At 43.8% G+C, this 12337-nt stretch overlaps 1 protein-coding gene across 1 annotated transcript in view; it reads left to right on the top strand.

The window, feature by feature from the left end:
* The window catches only part of SCARF2 (scavenger receptor class F member 2), a 215887-nt gene that overhangs the window by 131188 nt on the left and 72362 nt on the right, over positions 1 to 12337 (top strand). The window contains exon 7 of the mRNA XM_075831042.1: positions 3018 to 3121. Coding sequence (XP_075687157.1) covers positions 3018 to 3121 — 104 coding nt within the window. The remainder of the gene's footprint in view (positions 1 to 3017; positions 3122 to 12337) is intronic.

Genomic DNA, 12337 nt, shown 5'->3' with positions numbered 1-12337 from the left:
ACGCCAGAAATTGTCATAAATTATAGCGGAAATTTACTCCAGGAAGAGTCTGGTTTAGATTTTACTTTGTGGTGCATGGACAGGCCAAGATGCGATAAATTCATTGAGGTGTTCAAATCTTAATAGATTTTTTTTGTCACATCTTACTTTAACGGGCTTAAATCTAAAACTGGCATATTAAACACCAATCTTAGTAAATCTGGGCCTAAGTGTGTTCAGACTTTAATCACTTGATTGAACTGAAGTCTCCGCTAAAGTTTAAATCACTGGTAAGGAAATCTCTTTTTTTACTTGAAACATTTTCTAAAACCTTTCCCCCAACTTTTCAATTACATTCAAGTGGTTTTAGTTTATATTATGCACTATTTTCTCCACCATCACACAATTTGCAATTCTACTCTCAGCAAAATCCTATAGCGTATTCAGAACCAATTCAGAACCATTTCTAAGGATTGTAAGGGCTCATGTACATGACCATATTACGGCTCCATACAAACTTGTACAGAGTCATAATACGGCACCATTAGACTTCTATGTAGCCATGCTCTTTCTCAGCATGCCTTCGATTTCCTAGGGAGGCTTTTATCTGCTGGATTCTGTAAGTAACTTGTGGCATGCTTCGTCAAGTATTCTGCATATCTCCATACAATGGTGCCATTTGAAGGCACAAAATGTCCAACCAGGAGTGTCTAGAGCTCTGTAATACATTGCAAAAACGTATACATAAGGGTTTTTATATAACTGTTTCTATTGTAAAAGAGAGACAGTGTTACTTTAATTGTTGTCATAGAAATACATTTAACTTAATATTCTACAATAAATAATTAACTACATAGAATTTACAGATACCATGAAATGGTGTGTACATCATTAGAAAGTATTACGAAGATTACTAAAATTACTTAGCAACCATCAGTAATAATAAAACAGATTTATTTTTTTTATTAGTCAAATAACTTTAACACAGTGGAAGTTCAGTTGTGGTCTTAATACATAGAGGTAAATCACTAACTATGAGTAATTCTTTTTTTGTTATTTATTTAGTACTAGTTGCTTGGCGGCTCCATTAAAACCGATTCAGGACTGACCTATATATATTTATGTCAGGCGGCGGGCTTAAAGGAGTTGGCTGACGAAAGGAAAAGCTATTTATTATTTTGCTTTTGTAAAATAAAAAAACTTGTTCATAGACTTTCGTTTTCTAACCTGTTTTCAGTCCCCCGTCGCGTGGACCCGGATGTTCGGATCCTCCATTGTAGCAGTTACACAAGGTGGAGGCGCTGCTAACCCTATTGGTCCCAGTGATCATATGACTGATCAATGTCTCAGGCTACTCTGCTCCTCTACCATGCTTTACTCTTAGATTGACCACTGAGTATGGGCACAATGTATGGTGCCAAAGCCAAGACTAAAATAATTATAAAACACCAAGCAACTAGTGACAAAAATATTATCAGGAGATTACTACCTATTTACTGAGGATTATGAGCTTCAATAAGTTTTTCTCTAATAACATTTCTTACATTATATGGTCACAAAATGTGATATCAATTACGTCCCATCTGCATAAATATAATGGCAGATTTACCACCATAGCTGTTGTGAGGCTGCTACGATAATGTTGGCATGGTAATAGATAACTGTAGACTCCGAAGCATCATACAAAAGTTTAGTATACTAAACCTAAAGGGATCTGTTACAATTTTGCCTTTTAGAAAAAATGACTAATTCAAACAGCCTTAGGTCGGTTTTGTTCCGAACTTTGATCATGATAAAACCCTTTGATAATCTAAGTTTGGTTCAGTAGAACTGCAAAGGGTCCAGATGTTGTGGCCGTAATGCAGACACTAAAATGCAGCCATATTACACCCATGTGAAAACCGTCTTCATTGGTGAAGTAGGATACCAGCATAACTGCATAAAATAACCAATGGTGCAGATTGCAGAACTGAAACCTTTATAACAAGCACAAAACATTGGATATAAACAAGAATGATAAACATTATTCTGCAGGAACAGTTGATGAGAACCATTTGCTGTCCACACAACATACTAACTTCCCTTCCCAAGTAAAATATTAGTCATAAGGAAGCACGCTTCTCCTACAAACTATCAATGTCACATGACAACTTTGTGTCCATGGCATTGGTGCTGAATCCACGTTCCCTTATTGTTTCAGCATGCTGCACTCGACATCTGGATTCTGCTCTGTACAATTTATGCATATGATTGTTCACATATTCATTGTTTTCCTAAATAAGAAGTGATGCCAACATTAGATATGGTTGTCTGCTCTAGCAGTATACATCATCCATATCTGTGCCTCCAGACTTCTATCACAAGATCGTTCAGCATAAATGTCAGAGTCCATGGAGAATAGTCTAAACATGCCAGAGAGTGCATAAATATGTTTAGTGTTGTGGCACGGAGTTGTTTTTCTTTTTTTATTGGGATTTATGTGTCATTTTCATGTTCAGTTGTAACATTGACAATAACACAATTTACTAAATATTAAAATTTTAATAAAACATATGGAATTTCACAAGGAGAAGATTGTGCGTTTACCACTTGGGTATTTTATAGCCATCCTCCGTTTATTAGCTACATGTATTTTGTTTTGCGCCTGTAGTGCTCTTCATATTATATCTATGTTTCATGTATTGTGTTTAATAAATATTGAATATCTGAGCCGAAGTGGTACATACTAAAACTAATGGTGCCCATTTACAAAGTAGCTTTCATTGTTCAATATAACAGGTTATCCCATTCCTAGCACCATCTGTGGGATGTATAGGAATCTTCATAATCAGACCAGTTACATTTAATTTGATTGGTCATGGCAGGAAATCACATGAAGCAAATTCTTCTATATGTTGTTAATAAGTATGCTATACTTATGGCTTCTATATTTTAACTTATCATATGGGTTGTACAGTATCATCTCTTGTTACAATAAATGCAATAACATTTTATAAAAATATTTCTAAGTGGAACTGTATTGTGTTTTTTATTTATAGCTGCAACCTAACGTGTCCAGCTGGCCAGTTTGGAGTCAATTGTGACCAGTTTTGTAATTGTCACGATGATAAGTGTGATCCTGTCACTGGAGCCTGCCATATGGGTAAGTTTTGGACATGCTACAGATATTAATATGGATATATACTTCATGCTGTGTACAGAAATAACCCCTTTTGACACATATGTAAGAAGTTGGCTGGTTTTCACAACCCTGTATCAATGTACTTTTAAGAGAAGGGTACTCATGACAACAACCTATGTCCACTGCGGACCCCTTTCTTTGGGCCAGAACAGAGAGGTGCTCCTTCAGAATGGCCGACTTATAATTTGAATAGCCGACATTTAATGCTACATTTCCCCCGGAGCCGCCACTGCAGAGGAAATGTGCAGCTGTCTAAGACTTCCGCAGGGGAATTTGTCATCTGAAAACCCAACTCTTCTAGGGCTCTACAAGTTTTAAGTTCTGCAGAGTCGTAATCTGGCATAGAAGTCTTTAAAGCCATACTATATACCTCCGATCACTTTCAGAGAAATAGGCTTGATGTTTCTGTCAAATTGATAGAGAATACATTAGGAAGAAAAATGGTGGCATGCTCCACTGGCTCTGCCATGTGTATGGCGCTAAAGGGATATATCTAAGAGCCCTTCTACACGGGCTAATGATCGGGTGAAAGAGCGTGTGTAAACAGGGCAACGATGAGTTGGTGAATGAGCAAACGGGATATGCTGCTGACAAGATGAAAACTGTATGGGGAAGAGCGATCATATTAATGATCGTTCGTCCCCATACTTGCGATCATTGCTCCATATAATCATATAGATCAGCGCTCGTTTAATGGGCAGAATATCTATCCAAGTAAAAGTACCCTAAACTATTGAAGTATTTATATTTGTGGCCACATTAATTTTAGTGCAGATTTATACATACTTTAATTCATTATCTGTTTGTCCGCCATCTTATCAATCAATCTGTCGCAGTCATTTAGAGGAATGATGTACATGAATGTAGTCTTTTTTAATTGAACAGTTCTTCCAGTCCTCTAACTTAATGTGTAATTACAAAATGATATAAAAAATGCATGCAGGTGAGGGAACGCTATTCTATGGTGGTTTAGTTTGTGCAGACGTAAATTAGTTGTCCTAAGGCTACCACAGGCTCTCCTGCTAATGAATACATTAAGAAGACGCAAGCTTGCTAAGGATTGATAAACAGACACTTAAAGAAATTAATGGCGCATATGTAAGCATAGTATCTAATTTCCGGATTATATTAACATAGTACAATATACAAACCTCAGTAAATATTGTCTTCCAAAGGAACAGTCATTTCGCTTCTATTCAAAATGTCCAAGTGTTTTGTTGTTCACTCTATCTTAACAACAGTACAATGGCACATATGTGGGGCAATTTTCTGGCATAATTGCATTGAAAAGAATGGTGTTTAAGTTGAGCACCATTTTTATCAAGCCCTCTACCACTTTTTCTGTCTTTTCTAATTAATCCGTTCTTCCAGTCCTCTAACTTAAAGTGTGATTACAAAATGAAATAAAAAATGCATGCAGGTGAGGGAACGCTATTCTATGGTGGTTTATTTTGTGCAGACGTAAATTAGTTGTCCTAAGGCTACCACAGGCTCTCCTGCTAATGAATACATTAAGAAGACACAAGCTTGCTAAAGTCCGATAAACCGAATGATGAATTAAAGACACTTAAAGGAATTAATGGCGCTTATGTAAGCATAGTACCTAATTTCCTGATTATTGTTAACATAGTACAATATAGAAACCTCAGTAAACTTTGTCTTCCAAAGGAGAAATCATTTTGCTTTTATTCATAATGTTTTTTTTGCTCACTCTCTCTTAACAACAGTATATTGGGGCATATTTATGTCAGTTTTCTGGCACAATTGCTTTGAAAAGTATGGTGTTTAAGTTGGCCACCACATTTATCAAGCCCCCTACCACTTTTTCTGATGCTTGCGAAGTGTTGGAAAAAAGGCGGTTATAGCTTGCAAGTTGCACAATGTGCAATTTATTTACAGAAAAAAGTCATCGCTTTTTCCGCATAAAAAAGTGGTGGCGAGCGACACTAGATTTCCACTATGCTTATCCCAGTTAAGCGTCATTCCGAGCCATGTGCGTAAAGCATGTACAGTGGTTTATTGTAATCCCTGCAGTTCTGTACTACCTCTGTATCGCACAGTATTAAGTAGGTATTCTTCCCTAGAAGCAATGCTTCTAGTTGAGATTACCTCTATAATACTACAAGTATAGACTGCTCAAATAAAATAATTAAGGGAACACTTAAATCACGCTAAGGATCTCGATAAACGAAAGATTTAAGTTGCAAATCTTTACTGGTGAAAATTGTGTAATTCGTTGAGAACAAAATGATGTATCAACAAACCAAAATTATCTACCAATTGAGGGCTGGATTCCAAACCCCCTGAAAATCAAAGTAAAAAATGTAAATCACAGGCGGATCCAATTTGCATGAATTTCATCACAGCAACTAATAATGTGACTTTGCAGTATGTATGGCCCCCACGTGCCTGTATGCACTCCCACCATCTTCTGAGTATGCTCCTGATAAGACAGCTGGATCAGGGCATCAGTGAGCTCCTGGACAGTCTGTGGTGCTACTTGGTTGCGTAGGATGCAGACTTTTCCCCGTCTGTCACATGTTCTTAGTGTGAACGTGCTGTAACGTCCGTGGTCGCTGACCACTAACTCCTTCCATCCAGTCGACGCCCTTCTCTCCAGAGATAACTGAACATACGGCCGTCCTGTTCCACAGTGACCACCAGGGTGCGCTCGCGAGCTCAGTCCAGACTTAAGAAGCCAACGTGCACACAGGTGGGAGATTGAGCTGATTGCTCTTAGAGCACCCTGGGCTATCAGAAGGGCCCAGCCCCTTCCTCCCATGCCTCAGGGTCGTTGTCGTACCCAAAGTTTGTCTAGGCAAATGGTCTCCTAGTGTCTTCCAGTTCCCAGTGTTTCCCGTACCTGTATCCTGTGCTATCCTGGTCAAGTGCCGCGCTGAGCTGTAGTCGTGCTGTGCTGCATACCACGCCTGTCTTGCTACACCATGCCTGACGTCTGCCTACTGCCTAGTCCCAGCCGAGCCTGCCTTGCTACTGTCCGAGCTGCCACAGGTACCCTATATGAATTATAGTCTGTTACCTGCGTCCTGTTGTCCACGAACCCAACGTGACAGTACGCTCAGGCCATGGACCCCGCTAATCGATCCAAGACCAAGATGACTTCACAAGAGATGCGGGCGGATATGCTGGACCTCCGGTCTCAACAGTACTAACTCCTCCAGGCCTTGAACATTCTCGCATGTCGGCAGGAGGCACAAGTTGCTGTTCCTCCTACTACACCTCCTGGCAGTGTTGATCCTCAGACTACACCTCCTTGCAGTGGTGAGCCCCGTTTTTCTTTGCCACTTCCTGACCCCTATAATGAAGACGCAGGTGCCTGTCGTGGATTTTTGAACCAGTGCCAGATCCACTTCAGCATATATGCAAGGGCATTTTCATCTGATGCTGCAAGGGTCGCTTTCATCATCTCTCTCCTCACTGGCAAGGCTCTTGCAGGGGTGAATCCTATCTAGGAGAGACAAGGACCAGAGACACGTGACTTCCAGGGCTTCCTCCGGACTTTTCGCATGCTATTTGAGGAGCCTAGACGAGTCTCATCTGCAGCGGCTTCCTTGCTAAACCTACGCCAAGGAGACACCTCCGTGGGCGAGTACGCCATCCATTTCCGCACCCTGGCGGGAGAACTGTTGTGGAACAATGATGCCCTGGTGGCTACATTCTGGCAGGGACTGTCTCCTAGGATTAAGTGTGAACTTGCCGCTCGAGATCTACCGTCTACCCTGGATGACCTCATCCTTCTGTCCACCCGGATTGATATGAGGATCCGAGAACGGCTCCAAGAAGCTCGTCGGGAGGGAGGCCTTCCTAGTCCGATCCCACCCTCTTCTGTCCTCAGGTGCCGATCCTCCTAAGGAGTCTGTGAGGATGGACCAGTGTATGCTAACCACCCAGGGGAAACAACGCAGACGCACTTCGTGACTCTGTCTATATTGCGGCCTCGGAGGCCATCTTGTGCGTCTGTGTCCCCAAAAGTCCCAAAGCCTAGGGTTGCTAGGAGAGACAACCTTGGGTAAAAAAGGACTTCCGTCTTTATTGTCTATATCCGTGACCATAGTGTCCGGCGAGAAAACGCATCGGGTCTCTGTGTATCTGGACTCTGGATCCGCTGCTAATTTCATTTGTAGAGACCTGGTGAATCTTCAATTACCCACTATCCCTCTGGAGAGGCCGTTGACGGTTGCATCGGTAAATGGACTACCTCATCCAGACCCAGTTATAGCTGTGACCAAGCCGGTGAGGCTCCAAGTGGGAGCTCTCCACTCCGAGCTGTTATCGTTCTTTGTCTTGTCCAAGGTCGTTAACCCCGTGCTGCTGGGCCTGCCTTGTCTCCGATTACATGCCCCAGTCCTGGACTGGAACTCTGGAGAGGTTCTCCAGTGGGGCCCCGGGTGTCACAACCGTTGCCTGGGACAGATTCGTTCGGCTCAGCCTCTTCTGCCTAGTAATTGGCAGGATTGCCTGGTCATTATGCTGCATTTTCGGAGGTCTTCAGCAAGAGGGAGGCGGAGACGCTGCCCCCACACCGGGCGTATGACTGTCCTATTGAGCTGATTCCTGGTGCATCCCTTCCCCATGGTAGGGTATATCCTTTCTCCTTACCAGAGACTCTGTCCATGTCCGCCTATGTTAAAGAGAACTTGGAGCGGGGCTTCATATAGAAATCGTCCTCCCCGGCAGGAGCCGGGTTCTTCTTCGTCAACAAAAATGATGGTTCTCTGCATCCCTGTATCGACTACCAAGGTCTCAACCAGATCACGGTGAAAAATAAATATCCGTTGCCATTGATCTCAGAACTATTTGATCGTATACGTGGTGCCAAGATTTTTTACAAACTATACCTGCATCGGGCTTACAACCTAATCCGAATTCGCCGGGGTGACAAATGGAAGACTGCATTTAACACCCGTGATGGACACTTTGAATATCTAGTAATGCCCTTCAGCCTGTGTAATTCTCCCGCGGTCTTCCAGGAGTTCGTTAATAACATCTTCCGTGACCTCCTCTATGTTTGTGTAGTAGTCTATCTTGATCACGTCTTGATTTTTTCTCCAGATCCTATGACTCATCAGAGACATGTCCGTCAAGTTTTGCTGCGAATCGTCTGTACGCTAAGTTGGAGAAGTGCGTGTTTGAGAGAGATGCTCTACCCTTCCTGGGCTACATCATCTCAAATTGAGGTCTCGATAGATCCTGAAAAGGTAAAGTCCGTCCAGGAATAGCCATGCCCTCAAGGCTTGAGGGCCATACAGCACTTTCTGGGATTCGTCAATTTTTACAGACAGTTCATCCCAAACTTCTCCTCACTGACATCTCCTATCTCTAACCTCACCAAGAAGGGCATGAACTCCAAGGTGTGGACTCCTGAGGCAGAGTCTTCATTCAATAGCCTGAAGAGTGCCTTCACGTCAGCCTCTATTCTCCATCATCCAGATGTTTCTCTACAGTTTTCGTTGGAAGTGGACGCCTCCTCTGTCGGTGCTGGTGCACTCCTGTTCCAGAGAGGTTCCAAGGGCAAGTCAATGGTATGTGGATATTTCTCTAAGCTCCTCACTTCCACAGAATCGCATCTACTCGATTGGGGATCGGGAGTTACTGGCCATCAAATTAGCTCTGGAGAAGTGAAGACATCTACTAGAGGACGCAGCTCATCCCATCCTAATTTTTACGGACCACAAGAATCTCACTTATCTCCAGACGGCACAACAGTTGAATCCTGGTGGTCGCTATTCTTTACCAGGTTCCACTTTGAGCTCCATTATCGCCCAGCTGACAAAAATGTGAGGCCCGATGCCTTGTCCACGTATTTCGAGACAGAAAACACCATGGAAATTCCACAGAACATTATTGATCCGTCTTGCATTGTCTCTGTCAACCCCCTGCAAGTTGGGGACATTCCTCCAGGGAGGACTTTTGTGCGCCTAGCTGACAGAGGGAGAATCCTCTGCTGGAGACACTCCTCTAGACTGGCAGGTCACACGGGGACCCATAAAACCTGAGATCTAATTGCCCGTCATTTCTGGTGGCCCACGCTGAACAAGGACATTATGGACTTTGTTTCTTCCTGCTCAGTGAGTGCAGCTAACAAGGTCGCTCACTCACTCCAGCTTCTGCCTGTGCCCGATGCTCCCTGGCAGCATATAGCTATGGACTTTACCACTGACCTGCCTCTCTCTGATGGATGCAGTATTGTCTGGGTGGTGGTGGATCGATTTTCAAAGATGGCCCACTTCATTCCTCTGACCGATCTTCCTTCTGCTCCTCAACTGGCCAAGCTTTTCATCTAACACATCTTCCGCCTGCACGGCTTGCCGCAGCATATTGTCTCTGATCGGGGAGTTCAGTTCATCTCGAAGTTCTGGAGAGCCCTCTGCGGACTCCTAGGTGTAAAGTTGGACTTTTCCTCTACCTACCATCCTCAGTCCAATGGTCAGGTTGAGAGGATCAATCAGATCTTCGAGTACTATCTACACCACTTCATCTCCAAGCAGCATGATGACTGGGTGCAGTTGCTCCCGTGGGCTGAATTCTCATAGAATAATCACACCAGCGAGTCCACAAGGAATACACCGTTTGTCTATGGCCAACACCCACAAATTCCTCTCCCGGCTCCTAATACGTCCGAGGTACCAGCAGCTGACACTGCTTTTAGCGACTTTCTGAAGATCTGGCAGCAGACTCGATCCTCCATCCTGCTGGTGGTCGACCGCATGAAACGGAAGGCGGACACAAGGAGAGGAGAACCTCCTCAGTTTCTCCCTGGCACGAAGGTCTGGCTGTCCTCCAGGAATATTCGATAGATGGTGCCATCATGCAAACCTTCGAGATCCTACAGCAGATCAAGCAACTCGCCTACAAGCTTCGGCTTCCTCCTGCCCTCAAGTTCCCCAACTCCTTCCATGTCTCCCTCCTGAAGCCGGTGGTTCTGAACCGCTTTACCAAGACTCCTAGCCCTGCGGTTGCCTCAGCGGTCCTTCAGACACCTTCAAGGTTAAGGAGATCCTGGACATTAAAAATGTAAGAGGAAGAACCTTTTATTTAGTAGATTGGAAGGGGTTTGGTCCAGAAGAGAGGTCCTGGGAGCCAGAAGAAAATCTCAATGCTCCTACCCTCATTAAGAGGTTTCTCTCTCGTTCTGGTCCCAAGAGGAGGAGACATAAGAGGGGGGATACTGTTACGTCCGTGGTCGCTGACCACGAACTCCTTCCATCCAGTCGACACCCTTCTCTCCAGAGATGTCTGAACATACGGCCGTCCTGTTCCACAGTAATCACCAGGGTGCACTCGCTAGCTCAGTCCAGACTTAAGAAGCCAAAGCACACGCAGGTGGGAGATTGAGCTGATTGATCTTAGAGCACCCTGGGCTATAAGAAGGGCCCAGCCCCTTCCTCCCAACAAGAATAGGACAGGTTCTATAATTTTTTCGGCACGGACACCTATCAGTAAAAATGCTGAGACGTGTCCGTGGCCAATAGAAATGAATGGGTCTGTAATTACTGTCAGTATTTACTGTCCATAATTACTGATGAAACATACTGTCGTGTGCATGGAAATTGTAAATTGTAAATTGTAGCACACTTATGTCAGGGTGATGTTCATTTAGTTTAACCGCTAAACTAGGTATATAAGGATCAAGCATTAGCAAACACCGGATGTGTGGAGCATCTCATCCACTTACATAACACTGACCGCATATTCATAGAGGGTTATTTTATACCTAGCAGAACCATTCCAACATTAGATGGGAGGAAGTCTTCTATCCAGCAGGCAACATAACAAGCATTTTATTTTCTCCTCCTGGGATACTGCTTCTTGGCTCAACTTTCCTGGATAAAAGTGGGAAGAGTGTGGAAAAGAATACAATTTGCCAATTGAAAAGTTGATTTATTGGACTTCAGAAATACTTGTTACCGTAATCCTTAGTACAGTAAATTTTGGTGGGGCTTAAAATATGCTGAAGGTCATTTTTTATTTGATCACAGGGCAAACATTTTCTGCTATTGACTTGTTAATATTTAATGAGTGTTTAATAAAGTTATAAAAGTTCATTGAGGAGAAAGTGTTTTTGGGAAAGAGCCTGGGTGTTGATGTCATACATGGGGAATTGTTCAACTAATTTATTTGAAAGGTTTGATACAAGACTGAAAAAATCGTGTATAACTGTATCAGGGTCATTTTGTATTTTTCTTTTCTTTTCTTTCCTTTGACTAGCTGGAGATGTTATGTATCTGTTTTGACAGTTCTTCTGGTGAAAAAACGCAGCGAGTCTCTGCTTATCTGGACTCTGCATCCGCTGCTAATTTCATTCGAAGAGACCTGGTGGATCTTCTCCAATTGCCCACAACCCCTATTGAGAGGCCTTTGATGGTTGCATCTGTGAATGGACTACCTCTGCCAGACCCAGTTGCAGCTGTGACCAAGCCACTGAGGCTCCAAGTGGGAGCCCTCCATTCCAAGCTCTTGTCGTTTTTTTGTCCTGTCTAAGGCCGTTAAACCTGTGCTGCTGGGTCTGCCCTGGCTCCGACTACATGCCCCAGTCCTGGACTGAAATTCTGGAGAGGTTCTCCAGTGGGCTTCCGAGTGTCTCAACCGCTGCCTGGTACAGATTCGTTCGGCTCAGCCTCCTCTGCCTCGGTCCTTGGCAGGATTGCCTTGTCATTTTTCTGCATTCTCGGATGTCTTCAGCAAGAAAGAGGCGGAGATTCTGCCCCCACACCGGCCGTATGACTATCCGATCCAGCTGGTTCCTGGTGCATCCCTTCCCCGTGGTAGGGTATATCCTCTCTCCTTGCCAGAGACTGTCCATGTCCACCTATGTTAAGGAGAACTTGGAGAGGGGTTTCATACGGAGGTCCTCCTCCCCGGCTGGAGCCGGGTTCTTCTTCGTCAACAAAAGGGATGGTTCTCTGCGTCCTAGCATCGACTACCGGGGTCTCAACCAGATCACGATAAAGAATAGATATCCGTTGCCATTGATCTCTGAACTGTTTGATCGTATACGAGGAGCCAAGATTTTTTCGAATCTAGACCTAGGGGGGGCTCACAACCTAATCCGGATTCGCCGGGGTGACGAATGGAAGGCGGCATTTAATACCCGTGATGGACACTATGACTATCTGTAATGCCCTTTGGCCTGTGTAATGCCCCCACGGTCTTCCA

This window comes from Rhinoderma darwinii, chromosome 1, assembly GCF_050947455.1.
Source record: "Rhinoderma darwinii isolate aRhiDar2 chromosome 1, aRhiDar2.hap1, whole genome shotgun sequence".
NCBI lineage: Eukaryota > Metazoa > Chordata > Amphibia > Anura > Rhinodermatidae > Rhinoderma > Rhinoderma darwinii.
The sequence above is the reverse complement of the archived record's forward strand: the minus strand, read 5'-3'. Positions and strand labels throughout refer to the sequence as shown.